We start from the raw sequence: 26,442 nt of genomic DNA, 5'->3' as shown, positions 1-26,442 counted from the left end.
CTGAAGATCTCGACTAAAGGCTTGATTAAAAGTTCAAGGTGGGATTTGAAAAAAGGTACACGTTAAAGATATTCCTCATGAACTTGGCTGCTCATCAATATTTGGGGTAAATTAGTGATTAATATTTTCAAGATTTTTGTTAATTATTATATTTATTTGACTCTTACTGTTTTGTTTTATGCTTGCAATTGCCCTAGATGCTAACAACAAAGACTTTAAAATGTATCCTGGCTGCGTTTAAATTTCTTTATTTGGGCAGCAATTTTTTTCAAAACCTACCAGTGATAGTTATATAATGTCACCAGAATTTTAATTTTATATATTTCTGACCAGTCTGCATTCTGTGGACCAGAAGCTACACAGCACAAAACGCTATCACACAATAAGTAAAGGCAAAATAAACATAATATGACAGAATTATTGGGAAAAAATTATACCATAGACTGGTACTAAGAATGGTCTATATTTTTTTAATATAAAAACAAAGTTTAAAACTTGTAAAAAATACTAATATTCATTATTAAATGTTATTATTGGCAAAAAAATGAGATAAAAATTCTTGATACTAAATTTTACCAAACAAATTCAGGTTGCACAAGAAAATACATTAACAGTGATATAAAATTTCTGTGCTTGGCTAAATTAGTAAATGGCACATCTAAATTTTGTAACTATGGTTGAATTGTGTTAGGATTCCAAACGTCTGAATCATAATATTACCAATAGTGAGAACAATTAATCACAAAACACTTTGCTGACAAAATAAAAAAATAAAAAACATTAAATAACTATCAGGTTATTTTAAATTTTTTGTTTAAGGCAACCAGTTGGGCATTTATTGTACCATGTAGAAGCACGTGCATCATTGCAATTAGTTTTTTTGGCTTTGCTCATTTCGATTTGGTTTCATAAGGTAAATGAAGTTAAAAGTTATGTTTGTAGTCATTAATCACATTTCCCAGTTAATGCAGCTTAAACAGATGAAAGTTGGATGGGGTTTTCCTTAGCTTGACAAACACATGAGCCATTTTTATAAGGTATATATTCCCCTGTTCGACCATATAGCCCTAGCAGTCACTTCCCTATTCCCTAATTTTTATATTATTTGCCAACAGCTCTCTCGATGTATCACACACGCATTTAGATTCGGATTAAACTGATGGATTTTCGTTTTACACCGCTGGATTTGTATTGTTCTTATTTTTTCAATACGTTGTTGTTGTTAACGTTACTTTCCTGTTTTAATGTGCATTGTTTTACACATAGTCTGTGAAATGCAAAACTTTTTAAATTTTGTCTTTTAGACTGTGTTGGTGTAATAGAGCAATTTAAGTAACACTATAAAATTTGTGTGTTTTGCAGGTCCACAGACCAATTTTCTCAGTTTTCTTGTCTTTTTTACAGTTCTTTATTGTCAACATTTTTATACTGCCGTGTTTGTTTTACTTAATACTATATTATTTCTATATTTTCCTGGATGGTAATTGTTTAGAAGATTTAGTAAGAATTTGCAAGTGTAAATAATTACAGTCAGATATGTCACAACAAGTATAAGTGTTTTAAAAGTTCAAAAAAATCATTATTATGTTTCTTTTTTGCGCATTATACCGTAGTTGCGAACGTAATTTGTAACTTCATTGCAAACGTAATTTGTAGGGCATGGAGTCCAAACTATTACGCAAACATAACGATGTGAACGCTTTCAATAACCTAGTTTTACAACGTAGTTTCCAATGTCGCATGAACTTTGTCCGGATCACACATTTTTACCTAAAAATAACGTCTGTGATATCGTAATTTGCAACGTCTAATCTACGTCGTCTGGAATAGACACTTCTACGTAAAAACAACGTTCATGATAAACGTATAAATAACGTAGTTGCACAACGTCGCATCTAGGTCGTAAAGTGTCGACGCTTTTACGTGAAAATAACGTTCGCGATAAACGTCTAAATAACGTAGTTGCACAACGTCGCATCTAGGTCGCAAAGTGTCGACGCTTTTACGTGAAAATAACGTTCACGATAAATGTCTAAATAACGTAGTTGCACAACGTCGCATCTACATCGTTTGGTGTCGACGCTTTTACGTGAAAATAACGTTCACGATAAACGTATAAATAACGTCGCTGAACATCGTAATTTGCAACGTCTAATCTACGTCGTCTGGAGTAGACACTTCTACGTAAAAATAACGTTTATGATAAACGTATAAATAACGTAGTTGCACAACGTCGCATCTAGGTCGTAAAGTGTCGACGCTTTTACGTAGAAATAACGTTGGTTGCAACGTCTTATCGACCAAACTTAAACCAAAAATCTACGTCGCTGCGACGTCAAATTGTAAGCTGGGAAGACCAATTTGCAATGGTGCAATCACCGCTCGTGGTCTAACAGCTTGGACAATAGCTTGGCCAATACATGCAACCTTTTGCTTTGTGTTTTCCTACAAATAAGGAACTCAACAGTGTTCGCAAAGTTTCAGGCAAGTACATTAGAGCAGGACCGAGATTGAGTGCGTCTGCGCTTGGGTAGTGATCATTCACAGATGGTACATCATTTTTGATCTCACTTTTGATGAGCCTTGTGGCAGTTTTAATTATTTATCTCTTTTGTGACTCTTCATCATTCTCATGCCTTGTTTTTAGGTAATTAGATCAGAGGATTTCTGATGTTTTCTCTCTCATAGTAACAATGCCATGAAGGCCCTGACCTTTAGCTATATAAACAGATTCACCGTATTGTTTCTGTAATTGGGTTTTCAGATATTCTGATCCATAAGAGGAAGGCAATCATCATTTGCTAAAAATTCATTCATTTTATATCTAAGGTCTGATATCGTTAACTGTTCTTCATCATTCTGTTCAAGATAGGAACAAATCTTTAGAAATGCCTGTTCCTGTTCCTCATCCTTCGGTCGCCCAGATTTTCGACGTTTTGCCTTGCAGGTACTTTGCCGTGTTGCAAGGGTACGTTAAATCCATATCTAAAATTAACACTACAAGAATGGTGGTATAAACAGTCTGCATCATGCAAATCGCCACCGTAATATTCAATACGACCTTTCACGGCGAATGACCAATCATCAGAACGTCTCTCACAACACTCTAATATAGTCCTTGCAAAAACATCTGTTTTAACAAAACTAAAGCCAGGTCTGTCCGTGAGAACTCGAGCCCCATAAAATAAACAATCAGTCTTACTATTAAAATTGCCATCAAGACTTCGAACACTTCGTTTCCTCGTGACGCAGGACCCACTTTCCTCTCTGTTCTTCTTAAGCTGTATATCGATGGGGTTGGTGTAACGTTTACGACAGTCTACTTTTCGACCAGCTGTCACAACAATGTTGTCCCCTCTATTAGTACTCCACACAGCACACGCACAAAACAGTTTTAAACTAAGAACATCACTCATAAATTAACAACTAGCTGCTAATCTAAGATAACACTTGTAATGCGACAGGCCGAACTTAAAAATTTCCATTGTGACATAGGCTGTTTAGCAATCTAAAGCCTGATGCGCACCTGTATCGTACGGCAGCTACGACACTGCGGGCGAGAAATTGAAAATGTTTTACTTGACCGCGAAGCCGGCAGGGCTGTAATGAATGTAATTAAACTATTTAGGCCATTTTATTATTATTTTTTTAATTATTGCTTCAGATTCCCGCGGGACGCACAGAAAATTGTCGGGGCCGTAAGCGGCTCGCGGGCCGTAGTTTGCCCACCTCTGTCCTAGATTTTTAATATGATATTGTTGATCATAAATACTACCCAAAACCGTCGAAAAACCTTTTGTAGGAATTTTTTTGATGTTCAGGCTATATATTTCATATTTTGACCCGCCTATAAGTTCAAAATTTTATTAAAAATACTGACTAGTGATTACATAAAATTTTATTTTTTTGTTTTTTAGATATTTCAATAACGAAGAGCTAGCTTGTTTACGCCGCGTAACTCTACATTTATTGACCCACATTTTCATCTCATATTGCATCCGAACCGGAACTTAATAACCAGCGCCGAAAATTCTCCTACAGTTGGTTATAAAACAACGCCCTTTATTGCTGCAACAATTTTGTCTCCGTTGATAGCTATAGCTGATTTCTTAAGGCCAGTCTGGTAGCGTACGAATTCATTAAATGCTAGGTGGCGTGTGCCGATCGTTCAGCACCAGGCAACGTGCAGTTAAGCACGAACAGAACGTCATTAAATATTTACTAAACGCCTTTATCGTTAGAAAATCTTATTCGTACGGATGTGTTTGTTTGTTGTTGCTAAAAGCTACGCGAACAGTTTCACACTATTTAGGACATCAGTATTTAAGGTCAAAAAAAAACATGGCAAGGTTTTAAGACACAACCAACTTTCACACTCGTGTTTCGTCAATTCGTGAAACAGTTAAATTGTCTAGATGTGTTAGGCGCTAAATTGTTCAAGTAAACTGCAACTCTTGGCAAGCACTATTGGTGCCGCCTTTGGGATGCTATACAGGTTGACTATCGACTGAATTCTTAGTTTAAGTGGCACAATTTACGGCGCTCTTTCACTATTGTACGTAAAAATTAATAAAAAAAAAATTTCTTCAAATGCCGCATACCACAACGCATATTGTTTGGGTTAGGCTGCGGGTTAGCGTTTGGTTGAGGGTGGGTCAAGTTATTATTAATAACAAACATAATATTACTTGACCCACCCTCACCCAAACGCTAACCCGCATCCTAACCCAAACAATATGCGTTGTGGTATGCGGTATTATTATTTTTTTTTTGCATAACTTTTCACGTACAATAGTGAAAGAGCGCCCAATTTACTATACCTGTGCTATAGCTATGAATCTTTTAAGGAATGACTGCTAGCTTTATACAAATGAAACGTTTACTGTTTGGGTTAATTTAATTAGGTTGTTATGCCTTGGTATAAACTTTGTAAAGAATAACCTGTATTAGCACTGGTCTCGAATCCTAAACAAATGAAGAAATATAAAATAGTTCAACTTTACAAAATAAAACTTTTTTAGGAAAAAAAGAAAGCATATATATCTTATATCATCTTACTTACTACAACCTCCAACCATTATGCTTCAAACAATATATATCTTAATATGTGAAACTGAGGATGCAGTTTGGTCTGAATGAACTTGTATTGCTACTGAGTTAATCTGTTTCAGGGCAAGTAGAATGTTATTTGCTAAAGTATCTAAAAACTGACACTGAAATGGAAGTGAAAGAAAGAAAAATGTCCCCAGCTCAACAAATAAATAATAACTTTTATGACAAAACAACTAAAGAATTATCAAAAAACGTTTCCAAATCAAAGACTGGGGCAAAACAACTATCTCAGCTTTATTCACCAGGTTTGTAGTAAATTTATATTAGTATGCCGCTTTACACCGATCTTGAAAGTATGATGAGCCAGTTTGAAAAGTATGGCAGTTTTCGACAAGATCTTCCGGGTGCCTGGCTAAAAAAATCTGGGGACCGGGTGCAACAAAGGTAAAAAAGTGCACCTACAGCTGTGGGTCAATTGATATTCCTATTGCTGGAAAGCGTTTTACATATTTGGGGTGCAGTACTTTTGTTTGGTGCACCTGTCATACTTTCCATAGTGGGTGACGATATCTCGTGGCTGCACTGCTGAAAAAATCGCTGTGACTGGGAGAGTGAACCTTTATTTTTATTTATTGGGGATGCATCTTTAGTCTGTTAAAAACATTGCATGTGCACTTGTCATACTTTCCATCGTTGTACATAGCCCAAATGCATTCCGGTGCCTTCCTGCCAAATCTTATCTTTGGTATGAAATCTCTTACCCAAAACCACACCAGTTACTTTATTTGGCTTAATGTATTGCTGTGTTACAATGAAAAATAGTTCTGATGTATATTTCGCAGAATTTTTGGCAGAAGATTTTGGTAAAAAAAAATTTGGCAGGAATGTTTGGCATCCATAAATTATAGAATGCAGTCTGGGTGCACAGTTTTTATCAGTGGTTGACTGGTTGGTGCATTTTTTTAATAATAAATTTAATTATGTACTGGTATACAAAATTTTATAGAAATGAACTTTCAAGGTTTATATTGGGCCCAAGTATATATATATATATATGAAAAACATAAATTCTACATATATATTTTCAGAAAAACGTCTACAAGAACAAATTTGCGTTTTTCTCTGTTTTGTTTTGATGACCCTAGAGAGCATCTTTCTGGTTTACAATTTTAGGTTGTCAAATTTCCTTTACATATTCCCTGCTGCAGGTAAGAGTTTCTTAATTTTTATGAATATATATATAAATTATACGTTATTATTTGTGTTGTAAGACTGGGAGCTTGGTTTTGGCAAGAAAGTTTGATCTATGAAATTATTTTCATAACGTACAAAAAGACCATATGTTATTACTTTATTGTGGGTAAATAAACAGGTCATACTGTAAAGTTTTCCGTATGTCAAAAAAGAGTTTCATTTTTGTTAATGACATACAGAGTAATACCTTTAAAAACATAGAATCTTCAGGTGGTGTCCATCCAAAACCAAATTATAATAAGACTTTCAGTCCTAAATTGTCATACAATGCAGCAATTTTTACCTTGAGGGTAAATTCATTAAAAAAATTGTCTTTAAATGTTTTAATTTAATCTATTTTTTATTTGTTTGAGCCTAGAAGTGACTTCACTGGTATTGCATCGTGTTGCAATACTTCTTGTCTAAATTATTGGTTATAATTAAATGTTAGGTATTGGACATCTTATATTGGTACCATTAAAAAACTAAAATATAAACCACTCTGTTAATGTTTTTCTCTCTAACTGTTTTAGTTGGTGGCATCGTTTTGGCTGATTTCTTTTCTGGATTTGTTCATTGGGCCGCTGACAGCTGGGGGTCTATTGATATTCCTGTTGTTGGAAAGGCATTTATCCGACCCTTTAGAGAACATCATATTGACCCAACAGCCATTACCAGACATGATTTAGTGGAAACAAATGGTGACAATTTCATGCTAGTCATTATACCTATTGCAATCAGTGTTTGGAAGTTTTCTACCATGTCCCCTGGTAAGATTAATATGCAATAAAACTGATATGTACACTTTATATGTAGTATCTACAACCCTCTCGAAGTTAGTATTCCAATACTCTTTGCTACTAAAAATTACAAAGTTTTTGTTCTCTCTAGTTTTTATGATGTGCGCAGGAAAAAAAAAGTGTTGCCAAATTTTTAAACTTTAAAGTTCCCAAGATACGTTTTAATAACAGTAGACATGATATATGTTTTTCCTTTGATCACAGAAATTTTGGAAATTCACTAAATTTAAAATAATTTTGAAGTTACCAGACAAAAGTATAGATATGTATTTTGGATGTATTCTTCTGTTTTTAGTAACACAAAATATAAAAAAGTAGCCTATATATGCATGTAAGTACAAACAAAAAAATTAGACTAGTTTTTTTTGCACAAAACTGCATTAAAAATGTTTTATAACTAATTTTCACAAGTAGCTTAACTAAAATTAATTTGTGTTTTTTTTATTTGTATGTGGTTCAAATAAAACTGAATTAGGCACTTTTTTAATTGAACATTGCTGGAAGATCCAAATTTGGCACTTTTTTATTTGCGTGTATCTTACCAATTGTGGTACTTTAAAGTTTGTACTTGACAGGGCATTTTTTATTAACATGTAGCTCAATTAAAACTAATTTTAGCACTTATTTGTTCACATGTAGCTCAAATAAATTAATTTGGGCAGTTTTTTATTCACACATAGCTGAAATAAACTAATTTACACATTTTCTTAGAGTAAAACACAATTTGGAAACTTTGAAGTAAAAATTGGCACCTGAGGTATATATCAGGGATACTGAACTATTTTTAGCAAAAGTCCAGTTATGAAAGTTAAAAATTTGCTTAGGTCCATTATAACTTTTATGTAATAATTTACAGTCATACAAATGTAGTATGGTATAACTATATACAAAATACGATAAAGCGGTATTGGTGAAATGTTTTTTAAAATCAAAATGTATTTATGGTTCTGTTAGTCACAGCTAGTGGGAGAATTGGCATTTTTTATTTCTTGCTAGTTTTTTAAACCTTGGTTCTAAAGTGATGAGAGCGAGTCGGAGGTCCTCACACTTTTGGTTTTTCCGTGGTTGCATTGTGACATAAACAAGGCTTGTTTGAAATTGTGCTATTGTCTGCTGTTTTTTTGTTTTTGCAAATCAATAATAGTTGGTTTTGGTTTTGTTAAAAGAACTAGTAAATACTGCGACAGATAAGGTCCGGATTCAACACTGAAAAAGTCTGCATTTAAAACGCGTTCCGCCAGTTGAGTAGCCCTGGTGTATGTATAAATATACTTGCAAAAAGTGATTGTATGGGAGACAATTGGCTTTGAAACCACAAAATTGTGCTCAGTGGTAACACTGCTCATAGGTCCTAAAAATGTTAATATGTAAACAGTCACAGAACTGTGAATCATGTTGTTTACTGAGAAAAGAGGCAGCGCTAGGCATATAGATTGTTTTATGATTTCAAAAAGTACTTAAATTTCAGTTCCACACCCACTTTAAACCAGTTTTACTATGTTAGATCTCTGTTGTAGGCAAATCTTACAATTTTTGTTAAATTAGACTATAATTTTTACCTTTTTCGATTTTCAAGCATTATGCAAATCTATGTTATGTGCCTAATACATCACTTACTTTAGTTGAATTGTTTTTTAATTTAACCAAATAACTGTTATTCACGCTGAGTGCAATTAAACTAACTGGATTTAAGCTTTTCTTTCATTAGGGCTTTTTGCTCTGTATAAAAGCAGAAATATCCAAAATAACTATTATGTTTTGTTTGCTAGAGTGTTTCCTAAAAGAGTAACCAAATTAGTAATTGGTCTATTGGAACACCACAAATGCCACCCTGTTGGTATTTTAGATAGTTTTTGTAAGCTGGATACGTCTAACGCTTACCATTAGATGCTTATTTTACATTTTTATTTTTTAACTTAAAGATGAAGTCCAGCAGAATTATCCATTCCAAGCCTTCATGTTTTCACTGGCCCTTTTTGTGTGCTTGACAAACCAAATCCACAAGTGGTCACACACATACTCCGGCCTTCCACGGCTTGTTTCAATGCTGCAAGACTATCACATTATTTTGCCCAAGCAGCACCACAGGATACATCACATCGCCCCTCACGAAACGTAAGCTTGATCAGCTTTAGTGACTTAAAATTGTGTAATGTTTATGTTAAGAAGTAGTTAGATTAGGTATAAACCAATATATATGCTTTCGATTTCTAGTTTTGGATTATGTTTTTCTTTACTTCTAGCTTATTGTATACTTCTGCTAGGTTAGGTTATGAAAGAAAAAAAGTGGACAATCAATCAAGGGTAGAATAGTTTTTTTTTAGAATATGTTTTTCCATTTTATCCTACCTTTATGTCTATATATTGTAGTTACTAAAATAAATTAAAAAGTATATTTCTAATAATTATACAAAATTCATCATCAAAATCAAAACACTAAGGTTATTTCTGAATGTAATCCCTACAAAGTGCTGATTGGTTTATGATGAAATAGTTGTTTGAACTAACATCACCTTATAGGTGTTATCAATCGACTGCTCATGTTGTATTTGCTCAAGAGTGCAAAGTACCACTTTGAGTTAATGTGGACTTTGGAAACATGATCTTACTGCTAGTGTTATTTTTGTCTCTAAAATGTTAAACATTATATTTCTCAGTAGTTAGCAAACAACTTAGTGTTAAACTACTATTTTTTTTAATTTTATCTCTTGCTAAATTGCTGTATTATTGTAGTTTTAGACTACTTCAAGGGTAAATAATGTCAACATAAGGTGAATAAAGGAATCGATTGTAATCTTTTTAAAAAAACTAACAATGTTTTAAACCTATAAATACATCTAGTAAATTTGATTGACTGTTTTTTTTTATTTGCTATTTATTTTAAGTGTTGTAATGACTGTAAGTCACTGTTTTGAATGACTTGACTTAACTTACATAATATTTAAGGCAAGGAATTGCCTGAAGTTGTTGACTTGCTCTAATTATGACTTAAACTTGACTTGTTATTTATTCTAAAATACTTGGCGTGATCATAAATTATTACAAATGACTTGACTGGGACAAAACTTTTACAAAATTGCTCGTTTACAACACTGTTATTTTTCTCAGGTATTTTTGTATTACTACTGGGTGGCTGAACTACCCTCTTGAAGTATTGCGATTCTGGACGACTCTAGAATGGTTAATTGAAAAGGCTACTGGTGTTAAACCAAGAACCGATGACCTAAAATGGGCAAATAAATAATTCATTTTATTGTTACTTTTATAATAGTTTTTTGTTAATATTTTTGTATTGCATTATATATTATACAAGATATTTTTAATATATAATGTGGTCAAGTGTATAATAATTATTAGCAAGTTTAGCGTTTATGGGCCTGCAACAAAAACACTATTTTTTAATTTTCCGTTTTGAGATGTAGCTTTACATTTTAGTAAGATTTTGTAACACTGTTAATTGTATCGTGAAAGTAACAGTTAAATATTTTGTTTTTTGCAAAACCAAAACTGACACTGAAATTGCCTACAAGGACTTAAAACATTTACACTGATATTTTTTATGAGAGTATTAGGAGGCCTAATTGTTGCTGGCCTCACAGTATTTCATATTTTTGCGATTACTTTTTATAGTAACGTTTTGATTTTGGATGAATATTGTGGTAGTTTATTAGAATGCACATGCAAATAGGTAAATATAAAAATGTTTAATTTATTAGGTTATTTTTTTTTCAGTATTGTTAAGAAAATTTTATCTGTGCTTTTCGTACATCTATAAATGTTTCAAAATAAATTTTGTTTACTTTGAAACATTCTTCCTGATTTTCTCTGTTGCCAATAGCAACGGCAGCTGTAATTACATATTAGCTTGAAAAACCTTTTAAAGCATATAATAACAAAATATGGATATAAAAACACATACCTGACTTGCGTACCCTAGTCGTATTGCTGTTATGTAACTTTTGCATAAATATATGTTATATAATAATAATTTAGTTTGGGCCAGTCGCTTTTATTGTGGTTTTTCGACAAACGTTATACAAACTTGTTTTGCAACATTTGCTTATTGTTTTTTTATTTTATTTTAAATTGACATCGCCTGTACCTGGTGAACACATAAAAATACATTTTATTCTTCCTAAAACAATTAAATTGTTAAATTATGTCGATTTTTGTTTATTATGGCCGTCTATCTACAATTATACCATACTTTGTTTCGAAAATTGGTTACTTTTTACGTATAGTATTACGTCCTTGGCGTGCTTTTGCCCACGAAATAAAGCGACGTACTCGCAAAACCTCGTGATTTCTCGTCCTGCTTATTTGGGGAATATAAAATAAATACAGTGATTTGTTGCAATTACCAAATTCTCACTTTGTGTCTAATTAGAAGCCATCGCCCCCGTAAGCCGTTAGTCAGTTTATCATTAAAAGCAATTTATCACTCATCTTATAAGCAGGTATACTTCTCTCAATCGAATTCATGTGTTGTCTTCCATTGTTTTGTTCTGCATTGATTTAACGACAATCAGGTGGCAGTCTTACGACTGAAGAAAACCTTTCGTCGTGACACCAATAACAACGAGTAACAAACGATTTTAAGAAACAACACGTAGGTAACTCAATATTGGACACTGGAAAGAATATACATACGCGAAGCTAACAAAAAGTCATGAACAGCGTTGAATAAAATGAGAGATTCCGAGAAAATTAAATCAGGATGTCCGAACAGAATATAATTCAATAAAGTAGTATGAGACAAAGAATACAACGTAATCGGTGACATTACAGAATTATTGACAAACCGAGAACAAATTGCGCTCATCAAAACAGACCTTTCGGTGGTTAAAAGTGGACCCTCAAAAAAATGCATTGGAGTTTCAGAAGCTCCGCAACAAAAGTACGAAACGTATAAGTTATATTTAGTGGACTGTGGCTTAATCTCAACATACAAAGAACAGCAGTAATTTTAGGATTCTTTCCGTATAGGTGGTACGTATTGGCCGATTTATACAAAAAATGACGTTAAATATTATTTTAAAATATCAATATTGAAACTGATGATACAGCCCGTAATTTCGCCGGGAGACTATTTCACGGTCGAATTGACTTGCAAACAAACGAGTTATGCATCATTTGGGTTTACGAGTGGTTTAAAGAACTTATGCCCGTGTTCATCAGCCGCTCACTGTATGGTAGTGCCTGTAGCCACATCGTGCATGCAGTAGCTAATACAATGACATTTCCTGTTAGCACCAGTTGAGTGATTCTGTAGTAAATAGTCATATGACTAATTAGGGCAGCCGGTTCTTACATTTACTTTATTCAGCATTGTCAGTCGTAAATCTAATAATTCTTTGCCAGCATGGGTGACTAAGACTTCGGAGTCGGACTCTCGGTGGGCACAATATTTTTTGCTGGCTACATACAGGGATTTGTTTATTTTAAAGGAGGTATAATGGTGAAAAGGAGGTATAATGGTGAAGTATAAATTTTTAAGTAATGATAGTTAACGCAAATATATGCTCTTTAAGCATACTCTAAGACCACGTGCTAAGTGTGCAATGGACACGACTTATTTGCCCTCAACCACAGCTTGTAATTTAGCTGACTTGGCACACAGCTCGGCGCAGATGTTGCACCAATCGTGGCATAATAACACCCGGTAAAAACGATCTTCGTTTCGTATTGCACGTGGTGAAAGGCTTGCTTCTAATTTAGCGCTAGTTCCGTTCATGGAACTTGAAAACTGCGCTGCTGATAGTTGAATTATGTATGAATCCACCACAATTAAACACACAAGTTTTAAGGTCTTGGTTTGTTTTTTTGCCTAAAGTTAACAATTGCAAACTGTGGTTTCGCAGCTGGCGCCTGACAGGATTGTCGACGACGCACGTGCTCGCTTTTGCTGGACGTATTTTAATGCTTCAGGGTTTTTTCTATCACGTCTTTCAATAACCATTCTATGACGTCATACTGTCACTAACATCAGGCGAAAAATAGGGGAATTCCCTAAGTTGAAAATTCAGGACACCTTTTTTGATTTTCTGGTTACGTTCCTGATTGCCCCCCCCTGGAAAATTTTCTGCGAGCGCCCCTGATTAAAAGGTCAAATTGCAAAGCTTCTTTAAAATCAAATTACAACCTTTCAGGAGACGTTGACTAATGAACGGAGCAGAAAGACCGGGCAGGGAAGTGCAGCGCAGTCCTTCGCAAGAAGTTGGACTTGCAGTAGGCAACTCAGCGAGGGACCCGTCGGGTTTTTGATCACGGCTCACATAAAAAGCAGATGCATTGTTTATTCCTTGTTACAGTATGACGTATACCCGCCTGCCCAATGGTTTCCTTCTTTTTCAGCCTTTCTTGGGACCCAATTAGCCATACCATTATAGGCACTGACCACACAACTATTTTTTTACCAAATTTCACTACGTAAATCAAACAATTTTGGCACGATGAACGTCTGTTTTTTTTGCATTTTTAACCAATGATCTTTGTACCGGTAAGTCACGTTTTAAAAGCCAATAAACCGAACAAACACATTTTCGCGTCAGTTGCATTTGTAACGAGTTCGCTCGATAACAGCATGTTCCTTTAGCTTGCTTGTATTGTGACGTTATCTCTAAAAAAATTCGCCACCCTCCCTTAATAAAAGTCCAAGGTAGGTCTTAATAAAAGTCCGGGGCCTAACCCTGCCTGAGATCCTGAAAAAGAACTCCGAAACTGATGTCATGTTTATGTGCATTATTTTTTTATATCATAATTCGCTATTTTACTATCGTGTACCGGTATTAGTATTGAAGTGACTATTTTCCCTGCAACCCGTTACCGAACTTCAAAATACATTAACCGATCCATTTATCACATATGGAAAAGTATGCCGGGCCCGAAATTTGAAGTTCGGTAAACAGCTATAGAATTAGTTTGCAACTATAATAAGTAGGCCTACCTTCTTTTGCACATTATTTGGGTTAGGATTTTCGTTAGTGTTTGTATGAGGGTGGGTCAAGTATTAAGCGCTCCATCGAATTTGAAAGTAGAAAGTAGCCCAAAAAATTGCTCCACAAATACCGCAACGCATTTTATTTGGGCTAGGGTGCGGGTTTGGGTTGGTCAGGCATTATTATTATGACCGGTAATAAAATTAATTAAAAGCATACTTAACCCACCCACAGCCAAACGCTAACCAACACCGCAACTCAAATTATATATGTTGCGGAATGCGGTATTTGTAGACTACTCTTTGCATTGCTTTCTGCGTACCATCATAGAGCATTAATAGGTCTAGAATTTCGAAGTATTAGTGCTCTATTGTATCATATAGAAACAAACCAAGTATAATTATATTTATTATTTAATAATATTGCTTAACCCACCCAAATGCTAACCCACAGTCCCGCACCCTAACCCAAATAATGTTCGTTGTGATTCTAGACCAGCGCCGAAGTTACCCACACATTTACCGAACTTCCAAATTTGCATTAGTGTAAACGCCTAAACGGGTTTAGCCATAAATCGCATTTGTAATTTTGCAGATCCGGTTACAGTAGATGCGAATTTCGTAGTTCAGTAAACGGGCAAATCGCCTCTGCCATTAGTATGCATTTAATTTCTAAAAAAAAAAAAAACGAGTTGTCTTGAGAAAGGGTGTGATACAAAATGGAGACAAATTGAACGAATAAAATTTACTATTGGTTACACTTAACATCAATTTTAGCCTTTTTAGGCTGAAATGTCAGTGCAGTTCTAAGCTAAAATGTCTGTGACAATCTGACTTTTAGACTTTGAGATCTTGGATAGTACATTAACTTGACTTAACAAATCTGCATAGGAAGATTAAATTTAATAATACTTGGACCATCCGAACCTATACAAATAAAATGCGTTAATTTAACAATTATTTTTGCATAAACTGCCGCTGACCTTTTTGCTTAAAACTGCACTTCTGACAAATCAGGTGATTTTTTGGCAAATTCTAAATATCTGTTTGCAATGACGATTGCCATAAGTATATTTTAGTAGCAAATTTTAGGCCGCTGATCTAGAATTTTAGTTGTCAAAATTTAAATTCCACAGGTCACAGTAAAGTTTGTTAAGCTGGCCACATTTTCCCCATAACTGAAAGCATCCTATATTCCTATCTATAAATTTGCACAGAGGAATATTATTTTGCAAGTGGCGACAGCACCTGGCGTTTTTTTACTGTACAGGGTAATGGTCGTTAGCTTTACTTTTGCATTTAACCTGAATTTAAACTGATGTAGTTGCCCTTGTGCCAGGTCTACCATAATGATAAACCCATCACCAGAAAGAGCCGACTCTCAAGTGATAAGATTATAGACCAGCGCCACCTGATTTTATATGATCTAATTAGGGTTCCTCTTTTTCCCGGATTTTTTCACTCCAGGGAAACGGGATTGAAAAATAAAACTTCCAATCCCGATGAAAAAATTATACATAAAATTACGTCATTATGACGTTTGTCAAAAACGACCATATTTTTCAAGTTTTGCTATGTTGCCGAATACCCGGAATTATCAAAAAAAATCCCGGGTTTGTTAATTCGCAGGAAATCCCAGGAATTTCCCGTCGAAACATTCCCAGAGAGGAACTCTAGATCTAATGCTAGTAGCGTGGCTATGACAACCACAAATAAAAAGCATACTGCAGGGTAACATATATATGCTATAACAGTTTCAAATGTTAATATGATATACTCAGTACTAGTGCAGGCAATTACACCACCTGATCGCTTGCAATTACAACAGCATATATTACACACCAATGATGGCAATTGAATAGGTTAACATGGTAACAGTTCAGTCTGCATTTTGGGTTAGTCTGCAAGGGCAGATCTGACATTTTTTAGCAATTGTGCCAATACACATTAGTGAATGTCATACCCCCATTTCACTAAAGTTTGAGTTATCACCTCCAAATTCTTGACATTTAAAGTACCTTAAAATCAATGTCCATGCTGGTTATCTATTGAGCTACTAATGGGAAAGGTGTAACAATCAATAAGATTATATATTTAGGATCATAATAGCTAATGCAATACAAAGTGACCAAGTTATATCAATTCATTTTTGGCAAGTGCTGATTGACATCCACTCGTAGGGCTGTATTCTGTAACAGGTGCACACCAATTTTTGTGCACACTTGTAAACTTGCTCCTAAATTCAAGAAAATAGGTTGATTTGAGCTATATTTCAAACACTTTAAGGTGTACATAAAACCTTGATTACACACCTACACATTTTAAAATTTGGCATTGCACACTCAAGATTTTGGTGTGACGTGCCATGAAATGAGTGCAAATTTTATATTCATTGCCAACCCTGACATGTATGTAATGTTGCATGTAACATCTTGTTGCTCCTTTTCAGAAACTTAAAAAGTACCTGTCTTTTCGTCTTTGGTGCTAGGTATTTACTCAATACAATTTAATTGTTTGACCCAGCCAAACATGAATGAAAGAGATGTGGCAATGCAGTCTTACATGCGCTTTGATGAAGCAAACCCCTTGCCAGACTTGTCGGATATACTTCTTTCCAATGACAACTTTTGTTCACTTGATGTCAGCAAAAAAGAGGGTCAATATGGTGACTTGACTTCAAAGGGTGCAGTTTGCCAAATAGTAACCTGTGGCGATGAAGCTTACACCGCTCTGCTTGATAATGCTGTACAAAGTCAACATTTTAATGCCAACACTCCCAATTACTTGTTTTCCACTCAAGCACTCTGCTCAGACAGACAATCTAACAATCCTCCATTGACTTCGTCAGGTAATTCTAATTTTATGCCAACCTAAAAATTAAATTCTTAATGTAATGACATGTTACCGTGGAGTGTGGTCTAATTTCCTTAAATTTTTTTAGCTTGGCTAACACCAGGCTGGCAGAATGTTGCCAGCCTTCTGGTGACAAGCATTTTTGGCGAAAATTCTTCGGTTTTTCGTCGCCCCCTTCTTTCGGTTTTTCGGCCTAAGGAATGTTTGAACCTTGCCATGTTTTGGCGATAAACAGGGCTAATAATAAGTAAATTGGAAAATTTTTGGACATTAAGTCATTAACTAATACATAAGGGACATGTGAAGGTACAACCTTGGGCCTAGGGGTGTACGTACATGTCTGCTTTTCTTGCTTTAAAAGTGGTATATAGATAATCTGTTTTCAGTCAAATTTGTGTGAAAACGTGCTGCTCAAAACCAGATTGAAAAGCAGGAAAAAATATTTCTTTAAATTTTTAATCTATATTGCTCGAAGTAATGATATTTTTAATAAAATTTAATATAAATTGTCACGGTCACATTGCAACATGCCCCATAGTATGCATATTACCTTTGGGATAGATTTGTTGAAAACAAAGACACATAAACCTTGCAAAACCAGGCTCTTCGCGCGAAATTTTTTTGCATTAGCGTAATTAAACAACCAAAAATATACTTTAGGGCTAGGCCTTAGGTGGAGAAGCATAGCCTGGTACATCCTTAATATGCTGATGCAAATGTTATCAGTAAAATTAACAGGAATTGGGAATTCAACTCAATATAAAAGTACTTGCCAATTCAAAGCAAAACTGCCAACACGTAACAATTGTATGATCAAAAGTGTGTACTTTTTAAAATAATAAACAATCTATATGCCTTACAATGGCTTTTTCTCACCAAACAATGTGCTTCACACTACCGTAACTTTTTTTTAAAAATAACACAACAAAATGAATTTCTGTCAATTGTAGTGTGGTATGTTATTACATACTTCCGCTGTTTAAAAATAGATGTGATTAAATATGTTTGGAAACAACCACAATGTATTTTGTAATTTGGATGTTGGAAAAAAACTTTTTAAAAAAAAATTTTAAAAAATAAAGAAAAAAAAAATTTGTTTTCAATTTTTTTTTTTTACTTAAATTTTTTTTACACCAATTTCTTCGGTTTTCTGGCTGATTCTTCGGCCGACATAGTCGCCAAGTCGCCAGCATTCTGCCATACTGGCTAACACTAGGGATGTTCAAAGTAGAATATTGAATCCTTTGATTCGAATCCAGATGGGATTCAAATCCAATTCTGCCGTTTATTCCAGTTAATTGGAACCGATATAATTTATATTTTACCGCCGATGGTTGCGCCTAATTGTATAAACGCGTGTGGTAAGTTGGCCTGTCACTGCGGCGACCAATTTATAGTGCTTTCTTTAAATGTAACCTGGTAGTGCAGTGGCAGCGTTTTTTCGGGCGACCAATTACTTCGCTTCTCGCGATAACGTCGTCTAATAATTAAGTGTTAATCAAGCATTATTGGGCGAGCGACTAACGTGTAATGTCAGGTGCGAAGTTCGCAATTTCCCTTAATGCGTTAAGTTGCAAAAGTTATATTACATTGTAAAACGTGCTGGCCGTCCACAAAATGCGCATAGGGTTACTTAAGGTAAACTTTAGGCCAATATTCAGCAAGGTTGTGCAGTTATGCACAGCGTAATTGACAAGTATTAGTTATGTCAATAGTAACTTTGTATTCTTTGCAGTACATTATTTGACTGCATAACATTTTTGCCGAAAGTGAGTACAATGCTGTTAACAGACCATGTTAGTCAAAAAAACAGCAGTTAGACCCAACAATGGTTTAAAAACAGGACCGAATTGCTAAATAGTTCTGTGTGCAGTGTTGCATTGTACTCACTTTCGGCAAAAATATAAGTTTTGGCAACAAACTGGACAGTTGACATATTACAGTTTACAGAACTGCTTCAAATGACAGTTGTTAAGAATGTTAAACATATGCGAGATTTTTTTATTATAATGTACCCATGTTAGCAAATTGTTTGGCCGATTTATTGCTGTAATTGTGGGCCCTGTAGGGTAGATTAAGATTAAACCCTTCCCCAAGCAAAATCAAGGTTAAATAACTTAATAAAAATATACCAGGATTCGCTATTCTGGATTCGTTATTCTAGATTTGAAACCTATTATTCTAGAATACCTTGGGATTCTACTTTAAACATCCCTAGCTAACACACAATTTACTTGAAATGGGAATTATAATAATAATAGTACATCGTTATAAAAATAATATTTAATCACCATAATTTGAAAAATGAATTTATGTTTAGATTCTGTTTCTGATTCTGTTGCTGAGGAAGAATTTTTACAACAATTTAATCTTTCTAAATGTGACAGATTTTCTGTGGTTGCTAAGAATAATGTCACTAAGAAGCCAGTAACAAGAAGCATTGCAAAGCTTAAGGTTTCCAGAAACTACCACAAGATTAGTACACAATCTGGTAAATGTCCTATAATTGTAGCTGATTGGTTTATGTTTTATAGTGAAATTAGGTTTGTTACCTTAGGTTGCGGCAAAACCAGACACAGTACACTTGAAACAAAGATTGACCAGCTGAAAAAAGGAAAAGCGTTGCATCTAAAATCATTGGCACCAATAAAGATCAAGTCTAGGTAAGTTATGAAAATCTAAATTTTATCATATTATGTGTGGAATTCTCACACATGACACCAAAGTTATTTTATCCATATTTGTTTAGGGATAAACTTAGGACAACCACCGCCGAAAAGTCCAATAAAGATAATAGTCATCAAGATAAAGTTGTAGTATTGGATAAAGAGTTGAAAAGGGACAAGGAAACAGGTTTTAACAATTTTAACGATTTACAATTAAAAAGACAAATGATTAAAAAATCTTATGTAAATACAAGCATTTGATCAGGCTTTTTTTATTTAACCTATATATATTTCTGACTATTGATGCCTAGAACTCAAATGGATATTGTTTGAGTGATCAACTTTAGCTTTTATTTGCTTTTTTTTCTGAGCAAAACATAATTATTAAATAAATCAGTTTAAGATTGCTTGACAAGGCGGCATGTTAACAACAGCTAATTAAATATTGTTTGTAGTTGGTGGGTTGTGCAAAGTTTGCAAGTTTTCCTACACTTCATCGGAGCAGCGGAAATCACACATGCTTAATCCTGAACACATTGTAAAAGCAGAGGTAAACCTACAGCTGTTGATATATTTTTCAATATGACAATGAGAAAATGTTTGTGATTCTATATTATTGATCAGATAAATTGCCTCAAGAAGTGAAATTTAATAGTTGCCTGTGGATTTACAGACTTTTTGTGGAACCAATAATTCTGCTATCGCTGAAGAAACGCGCCTCCTTCAGTGTGTCAAACTGCCTGGCAAGTGTCCCAACTGTGCAGATTACTTTGCCAACCGTCGGGACATGGTGACCCACTACAGGAGAAAGCATTCTGGCCTCAAGCCGTACAAATGTGGCAGATGTTCAGCGAACTTTTTCCGCAGCTGTGACTTTATAACACACCTTAGAAAACATTTGGGTTAGTTAGTATAATATTAAATGCTTTCCACGGTATTCCACCAATTATAACAATATCTGACAGTATATAAAATGTTCTTTATAATGCTCAGATGAAAGTAAAAATTAGTAATGCTTCTAAATATACCTTTTAACGTGATTTTGCTTTGCTGTTTATGTTTACATTATTTAAGATTGCAAAAAACGTTTGTAAGTGTATTTCCAATAAATCTATTTTAACTTCTGTAGGTACGGGCAATTTTAAATGCCAACACTGCGCTATGACTTTTCGCCAAAAAGATAAACTTACCTCACACCTAATATCGAAGCATGACAAGCATGACAACAGGCCGAGGAACTACAGATGCACAGTAGGGTTTTTGTACATGTCTTTTCAGTTTACTAAACAGAACAAACTTTATTAACTTAGATTTAAAGAAATATGTTGACAAATAATCAAAAGATTGTGACTTATCTCAATGCCTTGTAATTTTGTATGTTATGCAGGTTTTTTAACAATTTGTTTTTTTGGTTATATGTACAACTTTTGTCAAATTTTGCATTCTATTGTACTTAATTTTTTACTGACCTGTTAGTGTTCAAAATGAGTGAAATTTTACAAATCGTTCTTTTCAGCAAAATGCATTTTCATCCTAAACGAAGGGCTCAATGTAATACAAATTTCTGTAGGAATGCGACGAAACCTTTATTACCAAGACGGCAGTGAATTACCACATTAACACCCACACCGGCTACAGGCCTCTGTCGTGCCAGGTGTGTGGCCAAAGCTTCAGGGACACGTTCGCGCTAGCCAATCACAGCCGCATACATTCTGGTAAGCCTACACTTATTGCCTTTTCTCGGCGTAACACACAGTCAAACATATAAACAAAACAGCAATGGCTGTGGACCGTGGTACGTTATTAGGAGGGGATTGGTATTAAGAACAGATGCCACGCCCAAACGTTAAGAACGGATGTCACACCCAAACGTTAGCGCGAATAAACGACGACAATTGCTATTACAACACTAGCTTAATGCCCCCCAAACGATCTTCTTGGTTAAGACTTTTGTAACGAAAACAGAACAACATTGTAAACAGTCAAAAAATTCACACATTCGCTGTATCACGAAGAACAAACACTCGTGCTACGTATGTTTGTAATCGCTTTGGTCAAAGTCTGCGCATATATGTTAATGTACGCACACATTATATAACAATTAAAAAAAGATGATTACAGAATTGACGATCACACTTATTTATTTTTTTTGCTTTGCTTGACATCTGCTGGAGTGAGTCCAGTGAGCATTTATTGTACTTTATTAAAATTCTCACCCAATTCAATTTTCATGGACAATATTATAGGAATAAATTAGACCGTTATTAAGTTGTCTTCACTCAAATGTAGAACTGATAATTTGTTGTTTTTAGAGAGAATTTAATCCTGCACTTTTCTAGCAAAGAGTGTACTTTCACTTGAAAATAATACCAACTCTGTAAGACGAAACAAACATTTAGGAAAAACTATTTTTATAGCTTACTGGAATACAGCAGAGGTTCTCACACTTTATATAGCTGCGCAACCTTCCGATTTATCTGAATGTATAACACACCCCTAAAAATAATGAAATGTAAAGACCAAAAAGTGTTGTTAGGTTTCGTAGACATATTTGTTGTCCATCTGCAAAACAATTATAAAATAATTGAAGCTAAAATCGATTTTGTGCCCATTAGCTCACCACTGCGTATAGACTGAAACTCACTACAGCTACTGTTGTTGTGGCCAATAGCGTAGCGTCAAGGCAATGCATAATGGCATTTCATCAACTGCGATTTGTTTATCTACAGCCAGAACTTGTAAGCATGTGCATCACGGTGGTTTAGCTTAAACGCTGCACTTGCTTATATCTCGCCGGGTACATAAACGTTTAACGATTTCTTTAAATCACTGTTACGAAAAATCGTTACAGTGCCAGTAATATGAACTTGCTCGCGTATCCTCGAAACTACTTTGGCGTACCCCAATTAAAGAACCCTTGGCTTAGTGCCTAAATTACCAACTTTTCGGCTTTCGGCCAGATTATTACTGGGTAGCACTACACAAGCAAGTGGTCAAAAAAGTCAGACAAAACATCATGTTTGCTCGACAGGCGAAAGGCCCTTCAAGTGTGAACAGTGTGAGTTTGCGACCGGTACCAAACAGCAGCTGGAGCGGCACAAGCTCAAGCATACGAACATAAAGCAGCACAAGTGCTCCCACTGCTCGTACACCACCAGGAACGTGACCGGCCTTAAACGTCACCTGCTGCAACACACCGGCCTCAAACCCTTCAAATGCCCCTACTGCCAGTATCGGTAAGGCCCTTTAGCGTGTTTCTTGTGTGTGGCGCCTCTTTTTACGCCTTTGGCACTTTTAAACCAAAGTTACTATCGACCTAAAAATAAGTTTGACAGACGAATCGATATTCAAATGAAAATTCTATATTAATAATTAACTCGAGGATAAGTCTCCCCATTTTCCCTACGGTACTGTTTTTGCATGTATGAGTGAAATAACTTTTTAAGTGCGTATTTAACTAAGATTTCATCCATTTTTTTGGTTTTAAATTATGATTGCTAGCAAGACTATGTAAGGAAGGCCGTCAAAATGAATGACTTTGTTTATAAGGAATGACTACAATTTCGTAAGAAAAAAATAAAAGGACCTATACTCTTTTAAAAAGATTGCTAGGTATGCGTTGTGTATGTTGGTATGCGTTTTTGCTCTATACATGTAATCGACTTTAGAGCCAGTTTGCTCGCTTATCAATTGCTCCCACTATCGTAGTTGCAGCAACATCGAGAATTTACGCAAACACATCAAAAAGACGAAGAAGCACATCGGTCTTAAGATCTACCCATGTCCGCAATGTCAGTTTTCTTCTGACGAGGGAAGCCAACTGTTGTCACATGTTAAGCAGGCGAGCCGAATGGTTGTTATTTTACGGTTAACCGCATGTGTGAATGTGACTAAAATTGCTAGTTGTCAAACACAACTGTGCGACAAGACTACACTGTAAGACAGTGTTTGGCACCCTACAGAAATTATAAATAGTTCGGCACCCTCGCTCGTATTTTGCTGAATGGTTAACTGTACCGTTACAATAAACGAGATAAACGAGTAAAAAACCTTTTTAATTTTTGGCATGAAATAGTAACATTTAAAGGCGCGAAAGTTTTGAGCGTTGCAGACGAACGCTGTGTGCGCGTTTGCAGATGCACTACATGTTCTCGCAAGAAGAGTCGGCCGCCAAAGTGGCCGGGATTCTCTCCTCAGGAGACGGGTCGTTTGACGCGCAGATCGGGGAAGAAGCGGATGAAGTGCATCCGAACAGCGAGCGACTTTCCGAAGAAGATTCCAAAGACAAGATGTTGCCCAGGATTGACTCCCCCGTTCCCATGGCCGACAGTAAGCCTGTTTTTTTTGTTTTTGTTTTTAGGAAATTAAAAACGATATAATTTAAATCTTTACCAATGACAACTCGTTCATGTTTATAGTCACTAGGAATACTTAATACTTTTTTTTCCCGATTTGATATTGTCGGACATTCAAATAGTCACAGGTTCATAGCAAAATGCTTTGTTAAGCTTAAGATGTTGTGGCTGCTAAAAATTTTAAGAAACCGTAATATTTTACCTTTGACATTCAACTGTTAGCTCTTGCTGTAATAACAGAAGGCTATATTTTGAAAAACCGTTGAGGAATACAAATTTTAAGTTCGTAATCAAAACATTGTCGCACAGTGTCGGACCTCAACGCACCGTCCACCATTGAAATGTTGATGACCGACGGTGACCTCTTCTCCGGTCAAGCGGGGGTCAAGGGTCACATCGACAGCGATGAGGATCCGGAGTCGATGAACGCTTTGGATTCCGACTTTCTCAATGCTCTCATAAAGATCCCGAATCTGCAGAAAGTCATCCTGCCACAAGCGGTAACTCACTGCATCTTTTTGGTTTAAATGTTTCTCTTAACCTTCATCGTCTTGTTGGTCCTATTAACATTTACCTTGAAATAAAACCATTCTTTTGAAATTATTGTTACAGATCTTATTACAGATCGTACACTACGAAGATATTTTATGTGCTATAGTTTTTTTTTAGCTTTTTGCCTATATTAATAACTATTCGCCTAAAAAAATAATAAATACAAAGTTTCTCCTTGCAAAACCAAAAAATATTTTAGCTGAGGTGCAATATATAAACGGATTTGGATTCCAAACCAATGTAGCAAGGCTGACTCGCAATCCCAACCTCAAGAAAAAAGGAAAGAGAAATCGCGGCAAGATAGCTCCCCTTCTTGCGCTATGACCTCCGGCACGAGTAGGAAAAGTGGCATTTTACCGATTAACTTTAGCGCATGGTAAAATTCATACGTTATCGTCATGTAACCAATGGTTTACCGTTGGTTGAACTCACCTCTGTAACGTATTGAATCCCACAAACACCAATCGGGTAGCAACACACTATTTCCTTCAATGCGGTCTTTTTCGTTCAGGGAGATGGAAATGGTCCGGTGACGCTCGTCATAGGAAACGGACGCGTCGGCGAGCAGCAAAACAGCGGTAAAATGTTGACCTGTTTGTAATACTTTATACATTCATTTGTAGGTATTACTATTTGTTTTGGATTTGATCATTTTTACATAAAATAAACAAAACAAAACAGAGGTTAAATCTTGGCCTGTTTTAAATACTTTATACATCGCTTGGTGATTATTACTATTTATTTTGGATTTGTACAGTTTTACATAAAATGTCTTAAGTTTAAACAAATGTCCATTCACTCTAGCCATTAGCAAAACATCTAATTACGTGCAATTTATAGGAAAAATGTAAGCCAACGTTTATTTTGTTTTCATCATAGTTGATCATTTTGCATTCAAGCTATCAGGGTGTTTTCGCACTTGAGCCCTACTGTGTGTTTCCATTCGATTAAATGGTATACTGATTTGTTACCAGAAGAAATTGTGGAGAAACAAAACGAACAGTCTCCACAGTACGACGGCTCCCAGCCTGCCGATTCACCTGCACAGGCCGCTCTTGCCATTTCAATACAGTCCAGGTAAAAATCAATACCAGCTGATGATTTTCAGTACAGCAGCTTTAAATAGACATCCCCGCTGGGAAAATTAATAAAGTTATTTTAACCTAATGATGTACCTAATACAGTGGTTCTTAATTGTTGTTTTAATCAAAAATATTCGCAAGACACACTTTCTGCAAAACAAAGAACTTCACAATCACCTCCAATATTGGATAGGTAAAATTTTTAGTATTAACAGTTTTCGACTGGACAGTGTGCACTGAAGTCCCACATTGGAAAGTACCTACCTAATGTATTCGATATATCTGTACGTATTCTGATGTCGATTTTCATTAAAAAGTCAAAAATCATATATCCCCCCTCAGTATACAAAATGTATTTAAATCATTCGACTTTTGTCACGCGTACTAATTTTATATAAATCTGGCTAAACACCAGGCAAGTTCAATTATTTGTTATTTTTTTCCCCTCCAGCAATCAAGACAGCGAAGTGAGTCCTTGCGGCGGCCACCAGCGCTACATCATATCCGCTTCCGGAATTCGATCTTTTAGCAACTAAATAACGTAAATAAAAACGCAGATATTCGTTTCTCAATTGCAAATCGAAATAAGCGTAAACGATGTTCTTTCTTTTTTCTGTGATGTGCAATTTTTTCCTATTTTTGACGTGGCAAATCGTTCTACCCTTGCATTTATTTCATGTTGTATTGTGCAGTAGGAGTCATTTGACATCTTTTCCTTAAGTGTATTGGTCGTCGGATATCTGTAGCTGTTTTGTAGCATTTTCTACGCGGACATGTCTTGCCAACAAAGTTTTTTTTTAGCGCAGAATACAATTTCAGTCGTGCAGCCTCGCGTTTAAGTATCGGTAGAAAAATGTGTATGTAGTATTACATTCTTGTTTTTTTAGAAATTTGAAAAACTATTCTTCACAT

General features: G+C 35.3%; 2 protein-coding genes across 2 annotated transcripts; both read left to right on the top strand.

The window, feature by feature from the left end:
- Positions 1-5,175: 5,175 nt before the first annotated feature.
- LOC146161042 (plasmanylethanolamine desaturase 1-like) lies at positions 5,176-11,396 on the top strand. Its single transcript, XM_083383999.1, has 5 exons — positions 5,176-5,357; positions 6,141-6,260; positions 6,819-7,055; positions 9,008-9,200; positions 10,194-11,396. Exons 1-5 carry the CDS (start codon positions 5,219-5,221, stop codon positions 10,327-10,329), a joined length of 825 nt encoding a protein of 274 aa, XP_083240125.1. The 5' UTR covers positions 5,176-5,218; the 3' UTR covers positions 10,330-11,396.
- A 5,080-nt stretch (positions 11,397-16,476) lies between these two features.
- Positions 16,477-26,356, top strand: LOC146161041 (uncharacterized). Its single transcript, XM_083385446.1, has 15 exons — positions 16,477-16,870; positions 19,196-19,366; positions 19,433-19,538; positions 19,625-19,728; positions 19,997-20,091; positions 20,215-20,443; positions 20,671-20,792; positions 21,112-21,256; positions 22,573-22,777; positions 23,250-23,382; positions 23,678-23,870; positions 24,206-24,396; positions 24,960-25,026; positions 25,423-25,525; positions 25,982-26,356. The coding sequence occupies exons 1-15, from the start codon at positions 16,552-16,554 to the stop codon at positions 26,064-26,066; spliced, it is 2,268 nt and encodes a 755-aa protein (XP_083241572.1). The 5' UTR covers positions 16,477-16,551; the 3' UTR covers positions 26,067-26,356.
- Positions 26,357-26,442: the final 86 nt, after the last annotated feature.

This window comes from Ascidiella aspersa, chromosome 3 (genome assembly GCF_963924565.1).
Source record: "Ascidiella aspersa chromosome 3, kaAscAspe10.2, whole genome shotgun sequence".
Lineage (NCBI taxonomy): Eukaryota > Metazoa > Chordata > Ascidiacea > Phlebobranchia > Ascidiidae > Ascidiella > Ascidiella aspersa.
Note: the sequence above shows the minus strand (reverse complement) of the source record. Positions and strands in the feature narration are given on the sequence as shown.

Excerpts from the sequence above, each read along its gene's own strand:
- LOC146161042 (XM_083383999.1), top strand. The coding sequence starts at position 5,219 with ATGGAAGTGAAAGAAAGAAAAATGTCCCCAGCTCAACAAATAAATAAT. Across the intron at positions 7,056-9,007 it reads GTTTTCTACCATGTCCCCTG|ATGAAGTCCAGCAGAATTAT; the intron begins GTAAGATTAATA and ends TTTAACTTAAAG. Across the intron at positions 9,201-10,193 it reads CACATCGCCCCTCACGAAAC|GTATTTTTGTATTACTACTG; the intron begins GTAAGCTTGATC and ends TATTTTTCTCAG.
- LOC146161041 (XM_083385446.1), top strand. The coding sequence starts at position 16,552 with ATGAATGAAAGAGATGTGGCAATGCAGTCTTACATGCGCTTTGATGAA. Across the intron at positions 19,367-19,432 it reads CAAGATTAGTACACAATCTG|GTTGCGGCAAAACCAGACAC; the intron begins GTAAATGTCCTA and ends TTGTTACCTTAG. Across the intron at positions 21,257-22,572 it reads TCACAGCCGCATACATTCTG|GCGAAAGGCCCTTCAAGTGT; the intron begins GTAAGCCTACAC and ends TTTGCTCGACAG.